General features: G+C 48.8%; 4 protein-coding genes across 4 annotated transcripts; 2 read left to right on the top strand and 2 right to left on the bottom strand.

Moving 5' to 3' along the window:
• Nucleotides 1-5,763: 5,763 nt before the first annotated feature.
• Nucleotides 5,764-7,706, top strand: EDB82DRAFT_542948 (kinase-like domain-containing protein; the record flags this gene model as incomplete). Its single annotated transcript, XM_025731688.2, has 5 exons — nucleotides 5,764-5,892; nucleotides 5,959-6,028; nucleotides 6,084-7,238; nucleotides 7,425-7,428; nucleotides 7,586-7,706. 5 exons carry the CDS (start codon nucleotides 5,764-5,766, stop codon nucleotides 7,704-7,706), a joined length of 1,479 nt encoding a protein of 492 aa, XP_025590688.2.
• Nucleotides 7,707-8,023: 317 nt separating this feature from the next.
• EDB82DRAFT_483910 (emp24/gp25L/p24 family/GOLD-domain-containing protein) lies at nucleotides 8,024-9,295 on the bottom strand. The gene is made up of 3 exons (XM_025731690.2): nucleotides 8,857-9,295; nucleotides 8,496-8,801; nucleotides 8,024-8,432 (listed from the first exon to the last, which is right to left on the bottom strand). The coding sequence occupies exons 1-3, from the start codon at nucleotides 9,058-9,060 to the stop codon at nucleotides 8,283-8,285; spliced, it is 660 nt and encodes a 219-aa protein (XP_025590690.1). The 5' UTR covers nucleotides 9,061-9,295; the 3' UTR covers nucleotides 8,024-8,282.
• Nucleotides 9,296-9,527: 232 nt separating this feature from the next.
• On the top strand, nucleotides 9,528-11,892 carry EDB82DRAFT_549924 (SWR1-complex protein 4; the record flags this gene model as incomplete). The annotated part of the gene is made up of 2 exons (XM_065609561.1): nucleotides 9,528-11,086; nucleotides 11,403-11,892. The coding sequence occupies 2 exons, from the start codon at nucleotides 9,528-9,530 to the stop codon at nucleotides 11,548-11,550; spliced, it is 1,707 nt and encodes a 568-aa protein (XP_065465377.1). The 3' UTR covers nucleotides 11,551-11,892.
• A 4,065-nt stretch (nucleotides 11,893-15,957) lies between these two features.
• Nucleotides 15,958-16,542, bottom strand: EDB82DRAFT_18579 (uncharacterized protein). Its single transcript, XM_065607165.1, has 2 exons — nucleotides 16,225-16,542; nucleotides 15,958-16,170 (listed from the first exon to the last, which is right to left on the bottom strand). The coding sequence occupies exons 1-2, from the start codon at nucleotides 16,343-16,345 to the stop codon at nucleotides 16,019-16,021; spliced, it is 273 nt and encodes a 90-aa protein (XP_065465376.1). The 5' UTR covers nucleotides 16,346-16,542; the 3' UTR covers nucleotides 15,958-16,018.
• Nucleotides 16,543-20,283: the final 3,741 nt, after the last annotated feature.

Genomic DNA, 20,283 nt, shown 5'->3' with positions numbered 1-20,283 from the left:
TTCAGCTTGGCATTGAGTTCCTCTACAATAGATTCCAGCTTGTTGGCCTGCTCAAGACTGCAGATTCATACGTCTTCCCTATGCACCTCGAGGATATGAGCCTACTAAATATTGATATGTGGACTTTGCCGCTCTACTATACTGTACTTGCATCCAATAACGTTTCAATTTATAAGCGGAAGCACATTCAGACCCAGCTCACGATACGAGTGGGATCCTTTGTCGTTGAACTAACACGATTGGATGTGCTACGAACCGGATGTCCGATGACTGTATCCATCAGACCAGGCTTGTCAATATGTCTCCGTGGCTATGTATTCTCGCATACACCTCACATTGAGCTTCCCATATGGAACGCCTGCCGAGTCAGTCTCGAAGTTTTGAATCAGCTACAGGCTTGGGTAGCGCTTGGTCTATCCCTGAGCAGTCAGTTGAACGTATAAATATTTTTCTCCGTGAGCGGTTGACGATCAGGTCGGTAAGTGTATATGAGATCGACATAATGGAAGTCTAAACCTACCTTCGAGGGTAACGTCGATCCGCTCAACAATATGGACCCTTATTAATGTTGATCAGGCTACCGCCGGGCGCCTCTCAACAATTAGCTTCTGTTTTATACATGTTGAAACGCGATACTTGACATTGGCAAGGTAAGGGCATTGTTTCATTTCCACTATGCTCTTGAGACTTCATCCGTAGCATCTTCAGTCTAACAACGAAAAATTAGCCAGCGGAATGGAACGGAACTTCATAGCTACGTGTCGTCCGACTAAAGTTGTATGAAGCTGTATTGTTAGTTGATATAACTTGGTATCGTTGATTTGATACCAGGCATGTAATGCATAATCAAATAACTAGAAGCTATACGACTAGTAAATGTAACTTTGAAGGACTTTTGTTGTAATTCCTATTGGTATCGATTTATGTCTATCTCTAATACAATTTGATTCACATGCTGCCCTCCAATATCGCTACCCTATACGATCACATAACATGCCTGTTTGCCCGTGGCTAGAACATATACCATGATGTACTATGGTATTTATGTTTTGCAGCTACAGAGCGAGGCTAGTCTCTTCAAGCTACTTTATAATAACAAGCGGTCGAATTTAACCCCATCCACCATGGCATTGATTTCTTCCTCGCCTAATCGCGACAGGGGAACTTTCATTCGCCCATCAAGATTGTGTTAACCATCCGAAATACAATGAGATTGCCCCTTGTTCTCATTCGGATATCCGATGTTCTGGAAGGGGTTGATAAATTGTATGTTTGTTCTTGAACCAGGGAGGGATTTACAGCCAGTCGCCCGCAAGCCTCATGATATGAAACCATGCTCTTACACAACGGCTTAAGAGTTCGAGACCATACTCATTGTAGCTTAATACTCACGAGTATTAAACGGCAGGAAACGGAACGAAAGACAGCCGGTACACATCATTTACCTTTGCCATGGTTCAACTCGGCAAGGCTTGGTACCGGGCTGACCATACCATGCCATGACAACGGTAATGAAGGGTCCAAGTTCAGATGAAGCCAAACGTTGAATGACGAGTAAGCACGTAATAATATTTATACGATTATCATTGAATATTGCAGCGTCTCAGTGTCAATTAGAAACGATCGATCGCAATTGCAATTGGTCGATCCCAGGTTGAAAAGCTAAAATGAGCTTTGACATGGAGAATGTAATTGGCCTACATATTACAAGTTTATGCGATAAATGTCTGATCTGACCTACTGAGCGCTAGAAATTAGTATTTCGGAAATTTCAACAGGGAAGAAGAATGTCAAATCTCCGAGAGTGACGTGCACTTGAGTGCTTTCCTTCCCGAGGGAACAATAGCAAGTAGTACATTGCAGTATAGTATATTGTTAGAAACAGGGAAAGCAAATAAGGAATATGCGATGACGAGGACTAGCAGAGTGTGGTTGGCCATACACAAACGGGTACGTATTGCATTGCACTCAGACTTGATAAACCCGGCCCGGCAACGAATGAGGAGGAATGGCACTCAGTCTCAACCACGTAGCACAAATATATAATTTATGCGAGGCATTGCTATGATCGTAGATATGAAGAGGCTTAGTGGAATAGATTAATCTACAAGGTCATAGCATGAGAGTGGGATGAAACATGACGATAGATTGAGAGGCGCATCACTCTATTCGTAAGCTTGAACCAAAAAAAGCTGCGACTGAACAACACTGATTGGTGTGGCAAGTGTATGTGCGTGTACAAAGGCTATGTGTGTTGGCAATTGTGGCGAGTAACTGACAAGAAAGCAATTGTGTTGTACGAGTGACTGGTAGAACCAAGGGACCTGCATCTGCAGGGTCTAGGCCTACACCTGATTAACCTACCGGTCAGTACATGACCTAATAATAAGGGGACACGCGATACAGGCAAAAAAAAAAAGGGAGGTGGAAGTTGATGTGACGAGAATCGAGTTTAACAAGGGCCAGCCGAGACTGAGAGCCGCTTCAAGCGGGGGACCCCCCCTGGTCAAGATATCTCTTCTGGATCAGTTGCTGTTGTTAGGGCCGGGGTAGCTTCAGCAAAAATATCTAAAAGGCGGATTGTTTGTTGGTGAGCTAAATTGCTGGATAATTTCACGATCAAGACACAGACATATGGCGAACACGATCAGTTCACGAGGGCGGGGACACGAATCGTAAGTCATAAAGAGTAAGAGTCCTGCATATGAATATGAGAGGATTCGCAGGAATTTAGATTGTATGAACGGGCAACGGAAATGATTCCATCGTGGCCAAGACACCAAAGAGTGTGATAGGTACATATGCACTGCACTGCACTGCACTGTAGACGGGCGCTAGTAACGTCTTGTTTCTTTTGGTGTGATGCAGCGACTTTATGGATGCATCCAATACGTTGATCAAGGCACCTATTCACACTAATGTCATTGGAGTCTGGAGAAATAGAGTGAATGAATGAATCGCTAGCAGACCCAACGGCAATAGGAAGAGAAAAGAACCCGATATCCACCACGGTAGGTAGGTACGTATGTCTGTTGTTGGATCATGTTGCGGTCAAGACAGGAGGAGGATCACGACAAGAAGCGAGGCATTTTAGTGAAGCGAGGTAGATCGTTTGCACTACGAACTGCTCTGCTCTGTCATGTTGTACCCTAATTACTAACTTTATATGTCAGTATTAGGTGGTTAGACGAAATATCTAATAGTGCCAAGCGAATGCACAACAAACTCAAGCTTCAAGAAGCTCCCCCTGCACACACAGCACACAGCTCGTAGATCCATCGCTCATTCCCCTCTCCCAATGGATGGGAGGCCAGCGTCGAAATTGGTCACTCTTTGTGTGTGCGCGTGTGTGTTCTGACCGGCTGCAGGCCCAAGGGTCGGTCTCACTCTTCTGTGCCAGAGTGAAGAGCCAGAAACAGATTCTCGCCGACAAGAACCTTGAATCTCAACCATCTAACCCATGTCGATAGCATCACAGACCAGATGACAGACGGTGAATATTAAGGTATGGGGCCCAGTACCGGTACCTGACGAGAGGCTGGGAGATTGCGCGCTGGCCAAGGTAGAGTTTTGTACCCTGGCTCTGCCGTTGGGGCCATGGATTGTTCTGTATCCATACGGATACATGTACGTTACCTACGTTAGGGTACTCCACTGAATTAGCGGACAGCGCCGAGTCAAGTCAAGTCGTTCGTTGAATCCATTGGGGAAATGCTGCGAGGGCACAGACGGAGTTTGTAGGTATGCGGATCAACCAGTGACCAGTTTGACGAGAGAGATGAACATCGAGATATATCTGTCATGCGAGGATTCATCTGTTAGAGATTCTGCAATAACTACACTGATTTGGGCTCACCGATAGGTTTACATACGTCAATGGCTACTATGTGCTGCATGTGTCAAGTGTTTTTTTCTTTCACATTGTCCAGGTGATGGCACCGAGGCAATAAACTTTTTATACATCACGTCTCTTTTGACCCACGACTCGAGCGGTAACCAGGATTGGACACGATAATTGCTGTCGCTTTTTCATAAAAATTAAAGAAAGGATAAAACGTCTGGGACTCGCAGGGGCTCAAGGGGAAAAAGAGAAACCATCAGACCTAAAGTTACAAGAGAGATTCATGGGATACGGATATCCGTACATGATACTCTTTACTCAAGTAGACTTGGACTACATAAAGTCTAAACTATGCACAGTGTATCGAAGGTCTTGGCACAACTTTTATCACCTTTAAGTCTTGACAGATGACAGGTGCTTCACCAAAATGCTGTACAGTACATAACTCCAAAGGTGGCTGAACTGGTTTACGGATACTCCTATTCGAGGTACCTTGCTAGCCTCAAGTGAATGTACCTCCTACTGCATCCGGCTGGTCATCTCCCTAGAAGCGGACTGGCCTAGACCCTCTGGAAGCCCAGGTCGAATGTCGGTTGCTGGTTGGCGTACGGGCGTTGTTAGTGCTAGGCCCTGGCCCCTTGGAGCGGGCGCCCAGGGTAGGCTCGCTTGTTCCATTCTGTAGCGCTATCATCCATGCTTAGTACCTCCTTGGAGGTACCTAGGTTACCTGCCCGCCTTGTGGCCGGGGACCGGGGCTGTTCCCTAGCAGTCTAGTGGAGTTGGGACCGCTGATTTGATTTCTGAGGTGCGTCCATGGCCTGGCATGGCCTGGGCTTTTTTCTCTCCCCATTGCTGGGTATGCTAATGCTGTGCTAATAGTAATGCTATGCTGTGCTGTGCTGTACTCTACTTTGCTTTGGCTGTGCTGAGAACTGAGGTGAGGTGCAGCCAGCCCATGGAACAGTGCTGCAGGTGAAGTGGGCTCTCCATTCTCTCACCCACTCCCACTCCCGTCCTGGTCGGGTCTTCTCTTCCACTGCTTCTCTTTCCCCTTTCCAAACTTGATCTCCCCATCAACGTTACCGACATCGTCTTGCTTGCTCTCGCTCTCTCTTGGGGCGTCCCCCTTCGATCGACTCTCCCTCCGAATCGACTCGACTTTAATCGATAGCCCTATGAGCTGCCTTTTCCCTATTGCTTTTTGGCATCTCTTCTGTTAATTCTGGTGAGTGAAATTGGCTTTTTTGCGTTTACTCGACCCGGTTCCGACCACGGCACTGTGTAGTGGTGGTCTGCCTGTTCAGCTGTGTGTTGTGGTTCGGTCGTCTCTCCCCGACAAGAAGGGAGCTCCCCAAGCGTGGATATCCAGCAACCTGACCTGATCTGATCTGATCTACTTCGGAATCCTGCTCTCGATCAATACACTCAAATCTTCTTCAACTTCGCAAATCCTACCGGCGACAATACAACGTTCGACTGCTGGATTGACTCGTTGCGACGCGTGAAATCGACCTCTTTCCCTTCGCAAACAGGGGGCTGCCATACTGAAGCTGCGGCTGGCGGCTGCGTCCTCGGGTTAGAACTGTCTCTTTTGCCGCGCCTCCAATCAAGACCCCAGCACCTAGAAAAGCGACCCAACTTGGCCAATCTGTCCGTCGCCTCATCTTGTGGTCTTGTCCAACCGCGAACAGCGCCACTTCTTTTGTTTCTCATCTACCTAATTTCTTGCCTTTTATGCCTGCAGTACCAAACATTTCATCAAGTCTCGTCAATACTGACGCTTTGTGCACACTTACAGGCATCGATTTGTTTAAACCGTTTCGATTCCAAACACGACATACGCCTTCATCGCGACGACCATACTTCCCGTATTTGTCTAAATATTTTGTAACGGTGGTCCTCAGTCCGCCTACGCCGCCGAAATGGCTTCATCATCATCCAACGTCGTAGGCGTTCACTACCGAGTTGGTAAGAAGATCGGAGAGGGTTCTTTTGGTGTCATCTTTGAGGGTACCAATCTACTCAACAACCAGCAAGTTGCTATCAAATTCGTTAGTTTCCGAATTGCCCAATATTTCTCCCTAGCTATTCGACTGGCCATACTAACATCCGACCAGGAACCTCGCAAGAGTGATGCTCCTCAATTGCGCGACGAGTACCGAACATACAAGATCCTTGTCGGCTGCCGTAAGATATCCGTATTCAAACAACGTGTGCGGCTTTGTGTTAACAAGCAATTTAGCTGGTATTCCCAATGTTTACTACTTTGGCCAGGAAGGACTTCACAACATCCTGGTGATCGACCTCCTTGGCCCTTCACTGGAGGATCTTTTCGATCACTGTGGCAGAAGATTTTCCATCAAGACAGTTGTCATGGTCGCCAAGCAGATGCTCTCAAGGGTCCAGACCATCCACGAGAAGAACCTGATCTATCGCGACATCAAGCCCGATAACTTCTTGATCGGCCGTCCAGGCACCAAAGCCTCTAGTGTAATCCATGTTGTCGACTTCGGCATGGCCAAGCAGTATCGTGACCCGAAGACGAAGCAACATATTCCTTACCGCGAGCGGAAATCACTTTCTGGAACCGCCCGATATATGAGTATCAACACTCACTTGGGTCGTGAGCAGTCCCGCCGAGATGATCTCGAAGCTCTGGGTCACGTTTTCTTGTATTTCCTTCGTGGTGGTCTCCCCTGGCAAGGCTTGAAGGCTGCTACCAACAAGCAGAAGTATGAGAAGATCGGCGAGAAGAAGCAGACCACTATCATCAAGGACCTGTGCGAGGGCTTCCCCGAGGAGTTCTCCAAGTACTTGACTTACGTCCGAAACCTTGGCTTCGAGGACACTCCCGACTACGACTACCTTCGCGAGCTTTTCACACAGGCCCTCAAGAATACCGGCGAGGTCGAGGATGGCGAGTACGACTGGATGAAGATCTCCAAGGATTCGGGAAAGGGATGGGACTCGAAGAACCACAGCAACGCCTACCTCCACAACCCAAATGTTCGCCCTGGGCCTTCCCAGATGGAGCTGCACAGCGGCCACCGTCCCGGGAATACCACCTCTCACCAACAAGCACAAAACCTTACTGTCGGCCGTTTAAACGCCGCGCAACCCCCTCCTCCCTCTCCGATCAAGCAGATGGGCAAGCAGAGAGATCGGCCAAGCGCCCCCGGCGCATTGTCAGCACAGAGGGGGAGCGGGGTTGGGGGTCTCCGGGACATGGCCACGCCCACTGGCTCGACTCAGGCCCAGTTCCAGAACAGCGCCCAGAACCTGCCCCAGCAGCCGAGGACCTCCCAGCAAGGCCCGGCGACCCAGCCTACCCAAGCTAGCGGTCAACAGGCTAACCCTCAGCCTAGTGGTTTCCAGAAGCTCATGAAGACCCTGTGCTGTGGTTAAACTCATCTCGACCAATGGTTAAGACTTTTCTTTGTTTCTTCATTGCTGCGGCGTTGTGCTTCAGGATCTGTATACGACGACAGACCAATTTTTGAGGAGGGTCGCCCCCATTTGTTCAAAACGGGAGATCGATGGGGATTGATACGCCTAGCGGATGCTTGGGCTATCTCGCAAATAGATGTGTTTGCGGATGGCTGGGTATAGCCTACCTCAGCGGAGTTGTTCGGGCCACAAACCTGTTCTTGAGCTGCTCGCTTTAGCGTCTTGCTCACCGGAAAAAAAACAACCATGTTTAACCTCGATCCCCATCATCTCGGTACTTTAGACCCCTTCCGCTAGTCATCCCTTTACCAGTCGATATTTTTGCATGACCGCCCGAGAGGGGAAGCAGATTTGGTTTGGGATTACGGCAAAGGGCTTTCCTTTCTCATGTCTGACAACCATCACGAAATTATACTAAAGCCTCGTTTAATCTTCACCGCAGCGCAGCACGGCGCAAGGAGACGGTGTAGGGCAGCATTTTGGGTCTGGTTGGGTGTTTCTTTTTTCTATTTCTTATGACGCTGTCCATAATATCTGTGTAATCACTGAGCAAGACCAACGCTATTATTGGGCTACCTGAAAATGCCCAGTCTTGCCTGGTGTTGATGGAGCGAGCCGTTAGCGTGGGGATGAAGTTTGCAAGTTTGGTGATTTGTTGTGAATGAAGATAGAGCACTATAGGGAGTTCTCGTTTTGGCAATTTTTAATGGGAAAAGAAAACGGCGTTGCCATTTTTATCATAGTCGTCCTCCCCGTTCCATCTTTGCATGCATATATATATATAGGTCCATCGATATGAAATAAACATCGTCATGTATTTGTAATATTACACGGCTCCTAATCAACGACAGAGTGATTCGGTCTTAAACCTACTGCCAAACAAATCCCTTTTTACTCTTTTCTTGGTACGCAATTCCATCAACACCCGGCTCAATGGATAACTTCATGACTGTACTTGTATCGTTAAAAAACAAACGATTGATTCATGGATTATCTAGGTCAGCTTCTGCTTGATGAAGAATGATCGGAGATGCGAAAGTTGCCAAGTGCAAGTGATGCCAAGCACAATGAGCTGAATAACGATCCATCGAATAACACGGGCGTTGGTAGACTCAGACTGATCTCGGAACTCGGCCTCTCGCTCCTACATATCTTGTGGTTAGTCTAAAGTTCTTTTCAGTCATGCTGGGGTACGTATAGCACTTACACGCTGGAAAACCTGCTCTCTTCGGATATCAGCCAGGCGGGCGTTGAGGTCCTTAACACGGGAAGTAATATCCTGAATCTTGCCCTTGTCGCTGCTCTCAATCTGGTTGGTCTCGCCGATCACGAGGTCGAGTGTGAGCTTGATGCCGCCATTGGGGTTCTTGGCAGAGAGCCATGAGGTACGGCCGGAGCTAGATGATGGGGTGAAGCAGATCTTGTGGTCGCCAGCATCGGCAGCGGAGAAGGTGAAACGGCCGGAGGATAGACCGCGCTGAGAGACAACACGGTGGTCATTGTCGAAGATTTCCTACTACTTGTTAGCGAAGGGTTCACTTGTGGACAGCTGTTCAAGCCAAACTTACGTCGACGTTGATGTAGATGCTGATTCCGTCGTGCTTGACCCAGGCTGATACTCGTTCGTCCCACTCCTCGGCAGTGTAGTGTCCGACAACAAGCGTATCCTTGGGAAGCTCCTCGTAGAAACACTTGGGAGTTGTGCCGTCAATGAAGAAGTGCAGCGCATTGACAGCAGCGCTGAACGATAGAACGGGAAGGAGGAATTTCATGATGGCGATTGTTTTTGCGCAAACCAAATTGGCGCAATTGGACGATTCGGCTTATTTTCGAAGAGGAGAAACCTTTGTCGTTGTATAAAAACAAAGTCGTATATGTGTAGTCAACGGTAGCTGTCCCCCTTTGGCTCTGGCTTTGGCGTTGGCGCCGGCGAAGCTGCCACGTTCAAAGATCGGCTTGTCAGGGGGTTCAGAAGTGTCACGTGGAGATAACGATTTCTAAATCCTGGAGAAGCGGCGCATCTTTAGTTACTTCATCCAAAACCATCCTCCCAGATTTTGACGCGTCAAACGAGACCACCGGTTCGAATACGACGAGAAAGAACGATGAGCGAAATAGTGACTGTTTGAATATAAATAGAACAGCAAGTGCCCAATTTTGATGGGTTTGGTGATGAAATCTCGGATTTAAAGGTTCCTTGGACCAAACAACCTCACCTCACCAACGACACACACCAACCATGACTTCTTCCGACGTTCGCGATGTTCTCAACTTGGGGGATGGAACTGCTGGCCCCCGGCCAAGCAAGAAGCAAAAACTTGCCGCGCCTAGACCAAATTTGAAGGGTCTGGCGCGTGAAGTACAAAACCTTGGCGGCGACAACCCTATTGCCATAGTCCCTGAAGTCACACATTTCAAGAAGCGACGATTTACGAGCCGGAAACCTGCTGCGAAATGGGAAATGCGACCTTTCAAAATCTCGGCGCGCGCCGACTCGAACTTGACTTTGCGACACTGGAGGAGAAAGGATGAGAAGCTAGAGGGAAACTACGAATCACAAGAACAAACGAGTCAAGGAGACCAACCACAACCACCAAAGGAGCTTGAGGATTCCGCCTTTGCAAAATACAATGTGCAGGTTTCGGTACCACAGTACAGCGAGGGACAGTATCAACAGTCGCTACAACATGCTGACTGGACTAAGGAGGAGACGGATTATTTGCTGGAGCTAGCACAAGATTTTGACCTTCGATGGCCTTTGATATGGGATCGCTACGAATGGAACCCTCCAGCCACCAACGGGGAGGCTGATGATGACGGCGACGAGAGTAAGGCTATCGTGCCTGCAACAAGGTCGCGGACCCTGGAAGATCTCAAAGCACGGTATTATGAAGTCGCATCCAAAATGATGGCAGCGCAGAAGCCTGTGCAGTACATGACACAACCGGAGTTCTCTCTACATGAGCTCATGGCACACTTCAACCCTCAACAGGAGAAGTTGAGAAAGGAGTTTGCACTGAACGCATTGACACGATCACGCGAGGAAGCACGCGAAGAAGAGTCGCTCTTGCTCGAGATTAAGCGCATCCTAGCACGCAGCGAACGATTCAACGACGAGCGTCGTGAGTTGTACAACCGTCTTGACTATCCTCGATCGGACACGGACATCAATGCCTTCAAATCCTCTGCCGGTCTACAGAATCTCTTGCAGAACCTGATGACTGCTGACAAGACCAAGAAGCGTAAATCGCTAATGCCTGGCGATGCCAATAGTCCTGCTGGTACGGTGCCCCCGCAAACTGCAGCCGCTGCTTCTGCTGCTGCTACAGCCGCCGCCGCCCAAGAGGCTGGAAGACGTGAAAGCACAGCTGCATCTACTGGCCCCCGTGAATCTACTGGGCCTGCTCCTACTCCGGCAGCTGCAAACAATAAGAAAGGCCAACAACAGCAACAAGAGCGACGTAAGCTTACAACGCAAGAGGAGTTGTTATATGGTGTCACCCATCACGACCGACTGGGCTCTGGACCAACTTTCCGGACCGAGAAAATCAACAAGTTGTTCTCGCACAAGTCGAACCAGCAGCAGATGCGCATCACGAATGTTCTCAACGAACTGGACGTACCTAATAAACTCATTATGCCTACTGCAGCGACTACGCATCAATACGAACAGCTTCTTGCCGCAGTTAACAGTTTGCTTGATGCCCGTAAGGTCTCGGACAAGCTTGATCAGGAGATCAAGACGGAACAGGCAAAGAAGGCCGAACGACAAAAAGCTATGGTACCCCCTGAATCCGAGTCAACAGCAGAAAATGACAAGACCGACCAAGAAAAGAAGGAAGGGGATGACGCAGAAGCTCCCGCCGCCGCTGCTACTGTTGAAACAAGCAAGGAGGAAACAAACGGTGGCGCCACATCGGCGGCCGAAGATGCGAGCAAGGGTGCTTCGGAAACACCAGGCCTCACCTCTGAGGCCCTGGACGCCTCAACTGAGGAAGCCGAACAGAACACTGTCGACAAAGACGAACGCCCCGGCAGCAGCGGTGCACCACACAAGCGAAGTGCAAGTGTTCTAAGCAGTGTCAGTGACAAGAACAATAAACGACAGAAGAAGTAGGATTTTGGATGGTACCCTTCAAGTACCACAGTACATCGCTCTACGCGCCAGTGTCTTGCTGCACGTAACTAACTTTAGTAACGTTCCTGCAGGAACACAGGGATCTTTGAACCAGCATGGTGACAAGATCTGCCAGGCCCGGTAGTTGTTGGTTCGAGATCTGCTATACGCATGGACCGGGCTTTGGCGAGACAGGGTATCTCATGAGCTTGATGTGTGGTCAAGATATATATGGCTGTTGGGAGTGGGAGATCATACATATAACGTCTTCTGAAACATATCATAACGTGTTGAAGCGCCGTTAGTGGGGACCTCTGTGTGACTGTTCAAAGCTTTGCATTAGTAGCAGCTAAGACTTCCAACCCCCTGGGAAGTGGAGTAGGGTGTTGAAGGACATGGGCGTTTCGAACCCGCGGGGCAAAGAAGGAAAAGGGAATTCCCTCATCTTTGAGCGTGCAGCAGTGTTGTCATTGAGTGAGCGCCGTTGATGCAACCGGGGATGCCGGCGAACAGAGCACCCAACGAGGGATGCAGTGGGCGCTAGGAAGCGTCTTGGATACAAGGGATGACGTTGCGTTAAAGAACCTGCAGCTCATCAGCGGCTGCAGCGAGGCTATCTCTTATTATAGCAACATGTTCCTAAAATTATAAACGCATCTCCCCTGAGGACGATCCATACCCCCTAGTTCATGAAGACCCCTAGATGCCAACGTTGCTGGGAACAAGCAAGGGGTGTAGGTCATCCAACACCTCGGGCCCGTTCGACCTACATCCAACGTGCTTATTACCAACCCTCGAATTGCCTAAACCGGCCCTGGGGCGCCAATCGAGTGGTTCGGATCGGTCGAGATAGCGCTGCCACTCCTTCGGAACTTGCATCTTTGGCGCCTGAGAGCTTCAAGACGGGGCGTGGCTCTTGTAATGGAGAGTGCGCATGGTGCCCAGATCACAGGAAACTTAGAGAGAACCGGCGCTTCGGGAGGGAGATGAAGTCATATCGAAGTCTGTTCTGAGCGAGACGCCCAGTGACATAGCTGCACGATGACAAGCGAAGGGTATGGATGCATGTCGTAGTCGGCGTCTATGAGTTAACAATAGAACAAACCCACTGCTCTCCAACCTGCAAGAAAGATGATATGCATCAATATACCTGAACCCAAAATAGAGATTCACCCTTGTTAAGCGCCAAGATCATGGCCATTCTGGAATAGCTATGCGATGAGGACATGCGATGCAAGGCCGGCGCTTAGCTGGCGGCTAGATGTAAACATCGGAAGCATCATTGGACATAGGCCCTACAGATCTAGCATCAGTATCTTTGATGTATTTTTAGATGAAACAACAGTGGTATATTTAGAAACATGTTTTTCAAAATATATTATAACGTCCCCACGAGAGATATCCTTGTAGTGTTGAGGCTCTTCGATGTGACGTTTGTTGCATCTGGTAGAGCGCCTTATGATTGGCTGACCGTCGCAACTTCGCGAATCGACCATATCAATACCCATGGTGCAACATGCTTTGATGATGGGATTTCTGTTAAATAACAGGAGCCCTCCGAATACGAACTTATAGTTGCGGTATATTATAGGTCTAATATGTACGTTCACAATTGTGATTATACCCATGCATGATCGGACATGAAGTCGAGATTCGACATGTACGCCGCAAAGACACCAGTAACAGTCTAACAGCATTAGACTAACCAGTACGAAGTGGCGAGACCAGCTTCAGTATTACCCAAACTGTTGTCTCTTCTCTCCAGCCAGGTTTCACAGCGAATGGATTGATGCTTTCGGGCATAAGGCGACAACAACAGTGTGCACCCTCTCACTACGCCAGCAACCAACGCAATGCCTAAATGCATCTTATTTCACATGCGCCGCCGCGGCGTACAATATAAGGACGGCAATGGCGATGGGTATCTGATGCATGATCCTGACAGGGTGGGGGGGGGGGGGGGGGGGGGTAACAAGCAAGGAGTCAATACGAAGGAGCACAACTCGACCAACAACTGGCCACCAACAACCCATTCGAGGCTGTTTACAACCATGCCATTGCAATACTACTTGCCAGGTTCGGTTTCGATGGTTTCTTGAACCCTCAGAATATGGTACAAGCTATCGGTGGTCGCCATGCGACGTTCGATAAAGCTATATCCTTCAATGACACTTGGCGTTGTACGCTGACGGTGTTCTGGAAGTGTTTGCCCCAGAACAACGAAGCAATTTGAATTTATGGTCACGACCTGTTGGGACTAACAAGGTCAAGCTGCGTAGAAGTTGACTTGAAGGAACCTTTGGGCACGCTGGAACTTGGCGAGCCAGGATCCACCTCGACAGTCTCATGGACTTGGACAAAATTTAACAGGTAGTTATGTCAAGCACAAACTTACCGTTGCTTGTCATGTTCTGTGTCAGTGAGCATGAGGGATGCGACTGCCATGTAATGTGCAATGATCGCCAGCCATGCTATTTTTGCAGTCACAGGTTGAGTGCTTTATCCACAGGGGTAGTATTCGGACCCGCAACACGGAATAATTCTTCCAATCCAAACTTTGTTTCTAATTTATCATGTTGATCAGATACTGTTCGGGTTATTGAGAAGAAGTGTCTCGTTAGGTTTGAATCTTGCGCGTGCTTGCGACTTCGAAGAGGATTTGCACAATAAGACCTAGAACGACACCCTTGTCGAGTTTGACAAAAACCCCTAGTCAGTGGAATGAGGTGAGTGATATCCACCATTTGAATTGACTCTCCGCTTCCCCGCGCTTTTGCGTGCGTTAGAAGCTGCAGAGCCATTATCGCGAGGTTGTAGTCAATGCAGCGGTGTGCCTTTGGGTCCGAAAGTGCAGTAATATAGACCGGACTATTACCTGCGCGGCCATGGATTTGCGAATGGAGGCGCTGGAACCATATCAGTATTGTCTTAGGCTTTCAGCTATCTGATGTGATAGCTGTGAATCACGGCGAACAAAGCCCCCTGTCCCAGCAAATAGCCAATCGCGGTTGGTAACTCGACAGCCCTCATCACAACTTGACAAAGACCGCTAACAGCGGTGTCTGGAGGAAAAAAGACGGCACGAAAGTTGAGACGCCCAACAGACCAAGTGATGAAGGTACATAGTAGCAAGTCAAAGAATGTCGAGGACAGCTCAAGTCTAACTCGGAAGCGATGAGCTTGCAACAAACATAGACAAGGAATGTTTTTGATAACATTGCCCAATAATGTTCCACTAGAGGAGTCGAAGGACGAAAATAGGAACACCAGCGATAAATCAGCCAATGACTTCTATTATAACTTAGACGTCATGCCCGTTGCTGTGAAAAAGCGAAATTCTCTTAAGTGGACTGAACGAGCCCCTTATTACCAAGACCAGGCTGTTTCGTAATTGAACCTGTAGGTGTTATGTGCTTGAATGCACGTTGGGGATGATCTTCCGCACATAAATTATTTTGAGTAGGCCACTCAGCCTCGGCAGAAGCTAGGCTTGGAGGATCAAGCTGAACAACCTGAAATGGTCCTCATGATCAGTGCCTTCCTGAGTAATAGAGTGTTGAATGAGGCCGCCAATTCAGGGATGCTTCAGACCTCCCCACACGAGCGCAACACAAGAGATTCGGGCGAGACGCGCGCCAGCCTCAAGTCTTATGCCAGTGATAACCAGGGATATCGAGGCCGACAGTCAATGACTGTGTATGCTCGACTTGGTCTATTGCGTGTCTCGCTAGATTTTTTTTTTAGCTCTAGCATTTGCTCAAGCGCTACGATATTCTAAACGCCCCAAGTGGAGGGAAAGTATCTGAACTCGAGTCAAAGTCCAATATTGGGCTCTGAGTCCAGACTAGTGTCTAGACACAGCCGCGGACAACAGGCGAGTAACACGAGACAGTGGTCTTAGCGTGTTAGACGCGGCGTCAATGGATTCTGTCTCGTCTGAGGTGCCTGAACATCCACATCCTGGTGGAGGTCCTAAAGTACAGATTTTGATTGGTTGTTGGGGCGAGAAGGGCACACAGTACCACACCCGCTGACATGCGGTGGACGGTAGATGAACGGCCTGTGGTTGGCTGCTGGAGTACCGGTCGCTTTTTGGAGCCGGTGTCGTTTAGAAGTGCAGCCCTGTACCGTGTTGTGACAAGAAGTCCAACGAATTTCTCACTTGGACATGATGAGATCTGACTACTAAGTCTAAGATTTGATGTAGTATACTTGAAGTGAAAACTGCGATAAGATGGATAAGACATGGACGCGATGATGAGCTGATGATTCAAAGTTGACAAGTGGGTACAACAGCAAGAGCAAGTCTAGGCTCAATTTCAATGAGGAAAGGTGCATTGGTGCACGGGTGCAGCGCCGCGGCAAGAGCGAGTGGGGCGCCTATATTCTCCACCCAATCGTACCGCAGGGAAGGGGCCGACGAAGGCTCAAAGCTAACCTTGAAAACACTAGTGCAATTTCCAAGTTAGGTTGGCAGTTCGTCGTTGTTTGAGACGGTACTGCACAAGAAAAGCAGGTGCGAACACTCCCAGCAACTCACAATATTGTTGATTGTCAGAAGGCGAGTTGGAAGTTAGAGAAGATGCGTGGGATAAGGTTGTTGTTACTAAGCCTTATGTAATAGATCCAGGTAAACAAGAGACGCTCCTAATGGCCGGGCTGGTTTCAACCACAATGAAGAAAGAATAATGGCCATCCAGATAGCCTACGTCTTTTCTTTGCACCATCTCTATAATAATATGCGGTATAGCGATGCTGTGGAGACCTCAATCGATGTCAACTGTTTAGTTTGCAGGCTCCGAGTGAAAGAGGCACAAACAGACAATCTCATGTAGTAGCCAGATACTTGGTTGACAAAAAGACATCATTTTGAAGTAACAAATGGAGCGTGGTTCCAATAAAATTTGACAGACGGCTACCCAGACTAGGTAGGTTGTCATCAATAGAGATTGCGACCCTGAAGAAGAAACGAGATGCGCCAAGCTGATTGATTGAACGACAGCTATTGTGGCCTATGAAGGATCCAGACGAAGGATTAGTAGCCTTCGGTTAAGGTTGTTTAGAGAGTCGCGCGACTGGGCAGGCGTCAGTTACAGGTGTCTAACACGGAGACGGAGGTTCATCCTGCGCCGGTTTTTCTTTTCTGATACATAACTTGAAGACATGCAAGGATTGCTCATTGGATCCGGGATTGTTGGCTCCAAGGACGATCATGCTGCGGGTACTGTACACGTTGGAGGTTACAGGTTATTACCGCGCGAGGATGAAGATGTATGGTCATGTGTCATAAATCGTACGTATGTGAGGTCAGGTCAAGTCAAGTGCTGTCGGTGATTAACCGGCTGCAGCTGTCATTCCTTGATTCGAACAGGACAGATAAGTTTTGGTAGCATCAACGGTGGTGGTGATGAAGTAGAAGCGAAGGCTTGTGAAAGGTATATCTTCAGTTTGCGCCAAGAGGCAGAAATACATAGAGTACTCTATAACCACATTCCTCCTAGGGGTGTTGCTTTCGCGGCACAGCTTCGTAAATGTCATTGTCGCGGGTGAGATAGACGAGATGACTCAGACAGTTGAAACAACAACTACATACAGGCTGGTATGGTGCATTTAAAATACTTGGGTGGTAGTTACGTGTCGTTCAGATCTCAACGTTAAAGTCAATCGACACAATATTGAGGCAGAGTTAGTTGGTTTTGACGAGATGCTTGTGCCTTGAATCTCACACGAAGCGGCTCATGCAATCGCCATCAAAAGGTGCTGTACTGACTGATTGTTACTTGAGCTCCAGCCTGAAGACCGCGGCAGAGCAGCGGTCCGTGATCCGCACATCACTCAAAGAGGGCTGGTTAAAATGACACCCATCTTTTCAACAACCCTTCCCCTGTCAGTTCTCGACTCGAGAATCCCGCGTCGAAAGAGGTACCATTGTCAAGCTAGGGACCGCTCCTTATGGGCCGCGCGACTGGCTGCAAGCAAAGACGCCCAGTGAAGGTTGGCCGCGCCAGAGTGACCAAGAATGTGGGAGAGCGCAAGGCAGCGCCAGAGCAGAATCTTTTAATGAGGGGGAGACTCCTAAGCGAAACGCCAGCGTCAGCACCAGAGCCAGTTACAGTAAAGAACAGAGAGCATTGAGGTAGTGACGGAGGGTTTCCGTCCCTTTTTAATGCCTGGGTACCAATTTTTAGCAGTTGCTTTATGGGCCTACTCCAGTTATTAATTACAGTATGGACGTTTTATCCATCGATGGGATCCGTTATATACCATTCATCTTGACCGCACTTTACAATAGGCCCCAATCATTCACTGTCAGAGTATGTGGTTTATCTATCTGGACGTGCAATCGCAGCCGGGCAATGACGTGATATAATCGATCACAGGTAGCGGTTGTCGTCTGCCTGTGTCACCGACTTGTTATGCAGAGTCTTCAACCTGGCGTTGTAATGTTGTTGAGGTTGATGAGAGTTTGTTCAATCCCGTAAGAGCAGGGACAGGGGCATGCTCTGCAACCTTGGGTATGCACTTTACTTGAACTGTAATTCCAGCACAGGTACCTTGAGGTTGCGCAAAGGTACTTGTCGGCTCGGAGGTACCGCACCTCGTAGCCGAGTGACGCCGTGTGAAGCGCCACGCCGCCGCGAGTTTGGAGGACTGAGAGTAGATAGGCAGTAGGTCAGAAAGGCATGCAGGTTGTTAATATTTAGAGTTGGTATTATCGGAGGCATTATTGGTTCACCATCATTCCGCAAGAGCGCTATTGACCATCTAGACAGCCTGTCTACTTCTCCGTTCGTTTCCAACTACTGCATCGTCCGGAACCGAGATGCGAAAATATCTGCGTATCACGATATGGAATTGGAGCTACAACACTGGTCCACTCCGTCATCTCACGCGCATACCTAACGATGGGAAAGCTACCTAGCTTAGCTTCATCTCCAAGGCGCTGTTGGGATTGAGATCATGGCTATACGACCGCCATAGCCATGGATGGATGTCTATCATCGCAACTTGCAGGGACACACCAGAAACAGAAACGGAACCAACAACACCAACCGCGCGCCCCGTCCGCTCGCCTACACCTGCAGTACAGCACCCACCTTTCTTGGATCAGTTTCCAAGTTCAAGGGTCCCCTGGCCCCCAAGCTCTTGATTAATACATTCACCCCTAGAGAATATGCAGGCGAGGATGGATTACCTTACAGTACAACGCTGTTCTGTTTCGAAGTCTCTGAGACTCATATCGAATTGATTTGCCTACTGTACTGCATCCGTCGTCCGTACATCGCTCACATCATTCCCTTGATGAATGGATGGGTCGGACTCCCGCAGCTCTGCTTGATTGTTGAACTGATTTGGGTGGTCTACACGAGCTGAAACAACTTGAGCGCTTCTGGTGTTACTAAATCGTCTGCCTGACGGGTAGAGATAGTTGGAGGTGGACTAAGGAACTGCTTGTTAGCTTGTACTCGTCTAGTACCTTACCTTATCTGGGTGTTTCTAGCTGTTGTTCCTTCCATGTCATTCACTGCCGCCGCTGTCTCTCTCTTAGCTCTTTCTTAGCTTGTTGTTGACTTGATCTCACTTGATCCTTGGTGAGCCTCGTGGGTTCCTTCCTCGTACAGTACCTCTGGACCCTTACTGGGGCTCTCTTTCATATCCATTCTCTCCTTCCTCGGGCTCTTCTCTCCCGTTCCTTTCCTGCATTGCATATTGTTCCTTCCCGGCACACCCTCACTTCATCTTGGATCTCGCTCTAATCTCGATCCTTGGTTTTTCCTTCCTCTCCATCCTCTTCCTACCTACCCAGTCTCTACCCTCCCACCAGGAAGGACCCCCTCCCACTCTCCCTGTCCCGTCAGGCCTGACTGATCTGAGCTCCCCGCCACGAACACCCCTAGCCAATATTTTTTTCGCCCATTACAGACGCACTTTGACTTAATCGCGCGTCAAAACCTACCGACGCCCCAAGCGCGGCGACTTTCATCATTTCCAAACCACAACCACCCGACTTTTCGCTACTCGGAGGGCAATCGCGCCCCCAATTGAACTCCTTTACCTTCATCTTTTATATGCGAGCTCGCATCTCATAGAGGTTTTCGGGGTATTTGTTTAGTCGACTTGCATTCGTTTTTATCTTGGCTACAGGTGCCAGGTGGGATTTCAACCTCACTCAGTCTAATTCTCAGAGACGAATCGCGAGAGACATTGCAGTCTAGTTACTGTTTCACATTCTCACAGCGAGCATCGTATCACCTCATCTCATCTCGTTGCACCGGAGCTCACGTCCTTTGGCTTTGAATTCCATCATCATTCAATCATATCAAAACCTTCTGCCACCGACGCCTTGGATCATTGATTCAATCATAGCGATAAGCATCAACTTTCGTTGATTATCTAGCATCGTGGACGTCAATTTGGCTGGGCTCTGCTCATTTTCATTGCGTTGCTTGTTCTACTGCGCCACAGATTCTTGCTACCTGGGTAAAGCTCGATATTCCTTACGTTCTCACCCTAACGGCATCATCAACTCGAGTTCAGAGCATCTTGTTACGTGATTCATACACATCTACTCAATCGCACACCCCTAATCGTTTATCGCGACTGTTCGCGGAATACCCGGAGTGAGCTCGACTGTGCTTCGCTTGAGCGACTCTGGGAGTTGCTCTGAGCCCGCCCGGTTCAAGGCTTGACTGCGCGATTCCTTGACGTTTCTCCCGACTCACCCAACTCTCATCTTGTGTGCCATCACTCGCTATCTTAGTCGGGCCAATATGTCAAGTTTTACGGCCCTCAACGGGGGCTCACCCCGGACTTCAGATCCGCCTGCTGTGACCATCGAGAAAACTTCGGCCATAGACGAACGCGCACACAGCACAAC

The sequence above is a fragment of the Fusarium venenatum genome (assembly GCF_020744135.1).
Source record: "Fusarium venenatum strain MPI-CAGE-CH-0201 chromosome Unknown EDB82scaffold_1, whole genome shotgun sequence".
NCBI classification, from domain to species: domain Eukaryota; kingdom Fungi; phylum Ascomycota; class Sordariomycetes; order Hypocreales; family Nectriaceae; genus Fusarium; species Fusarium venenatum.
Note: the sequence above shows the minus strand (reverse complement) of the source record. Positions and strands in the feature narration are given on the sequence as shown.

What these genes read in the sequence shown, in the direction of transcription:
- EDB82DRAFT_483910 (XM_025731690.2), bottom strand. Translation starts at nt 9,060, where the DNA reads ATGAAATTCCTCCTTCCCGTTCTATCGTTCAGCGCTGCTGTCAATGCG. An exon ending in GCATCTACATCAACGTCGAC is followed by an intron (nt 8,802 to 8,856) that starts GTAAGTTTGGCT and finishes AACAAGTAGTAG; the next exon opens with GAAATCTTCGACAATGACCA. An exon ending in GAGAGCAGGTTTTCCAGCGT is followed by an intron (nt 8,433 to 8,495) that starts GTAAGTGCTATA and finishes CAAGATATGTAG; the next exon opens with GAGCGAGAGGCCGAGTTCCG.
- EDB82DRAFT_18579 (XM_065607165.1), bottom strand. Translation starts at nt 16,345, where the DNA reads ATGACAACCTACCTAGTCTGGGTAGCCGTCTGTCAAATTTTATTGGAA. An exon ending in GCTACTACATGAGATTGTCT is followed by an intron (nt 16,171 to 16,224) that starts GTTTGTGCCTCT and finishes ACATCGATTGAG; the next exon opens with GTCTCCACAGCATCGCTATA.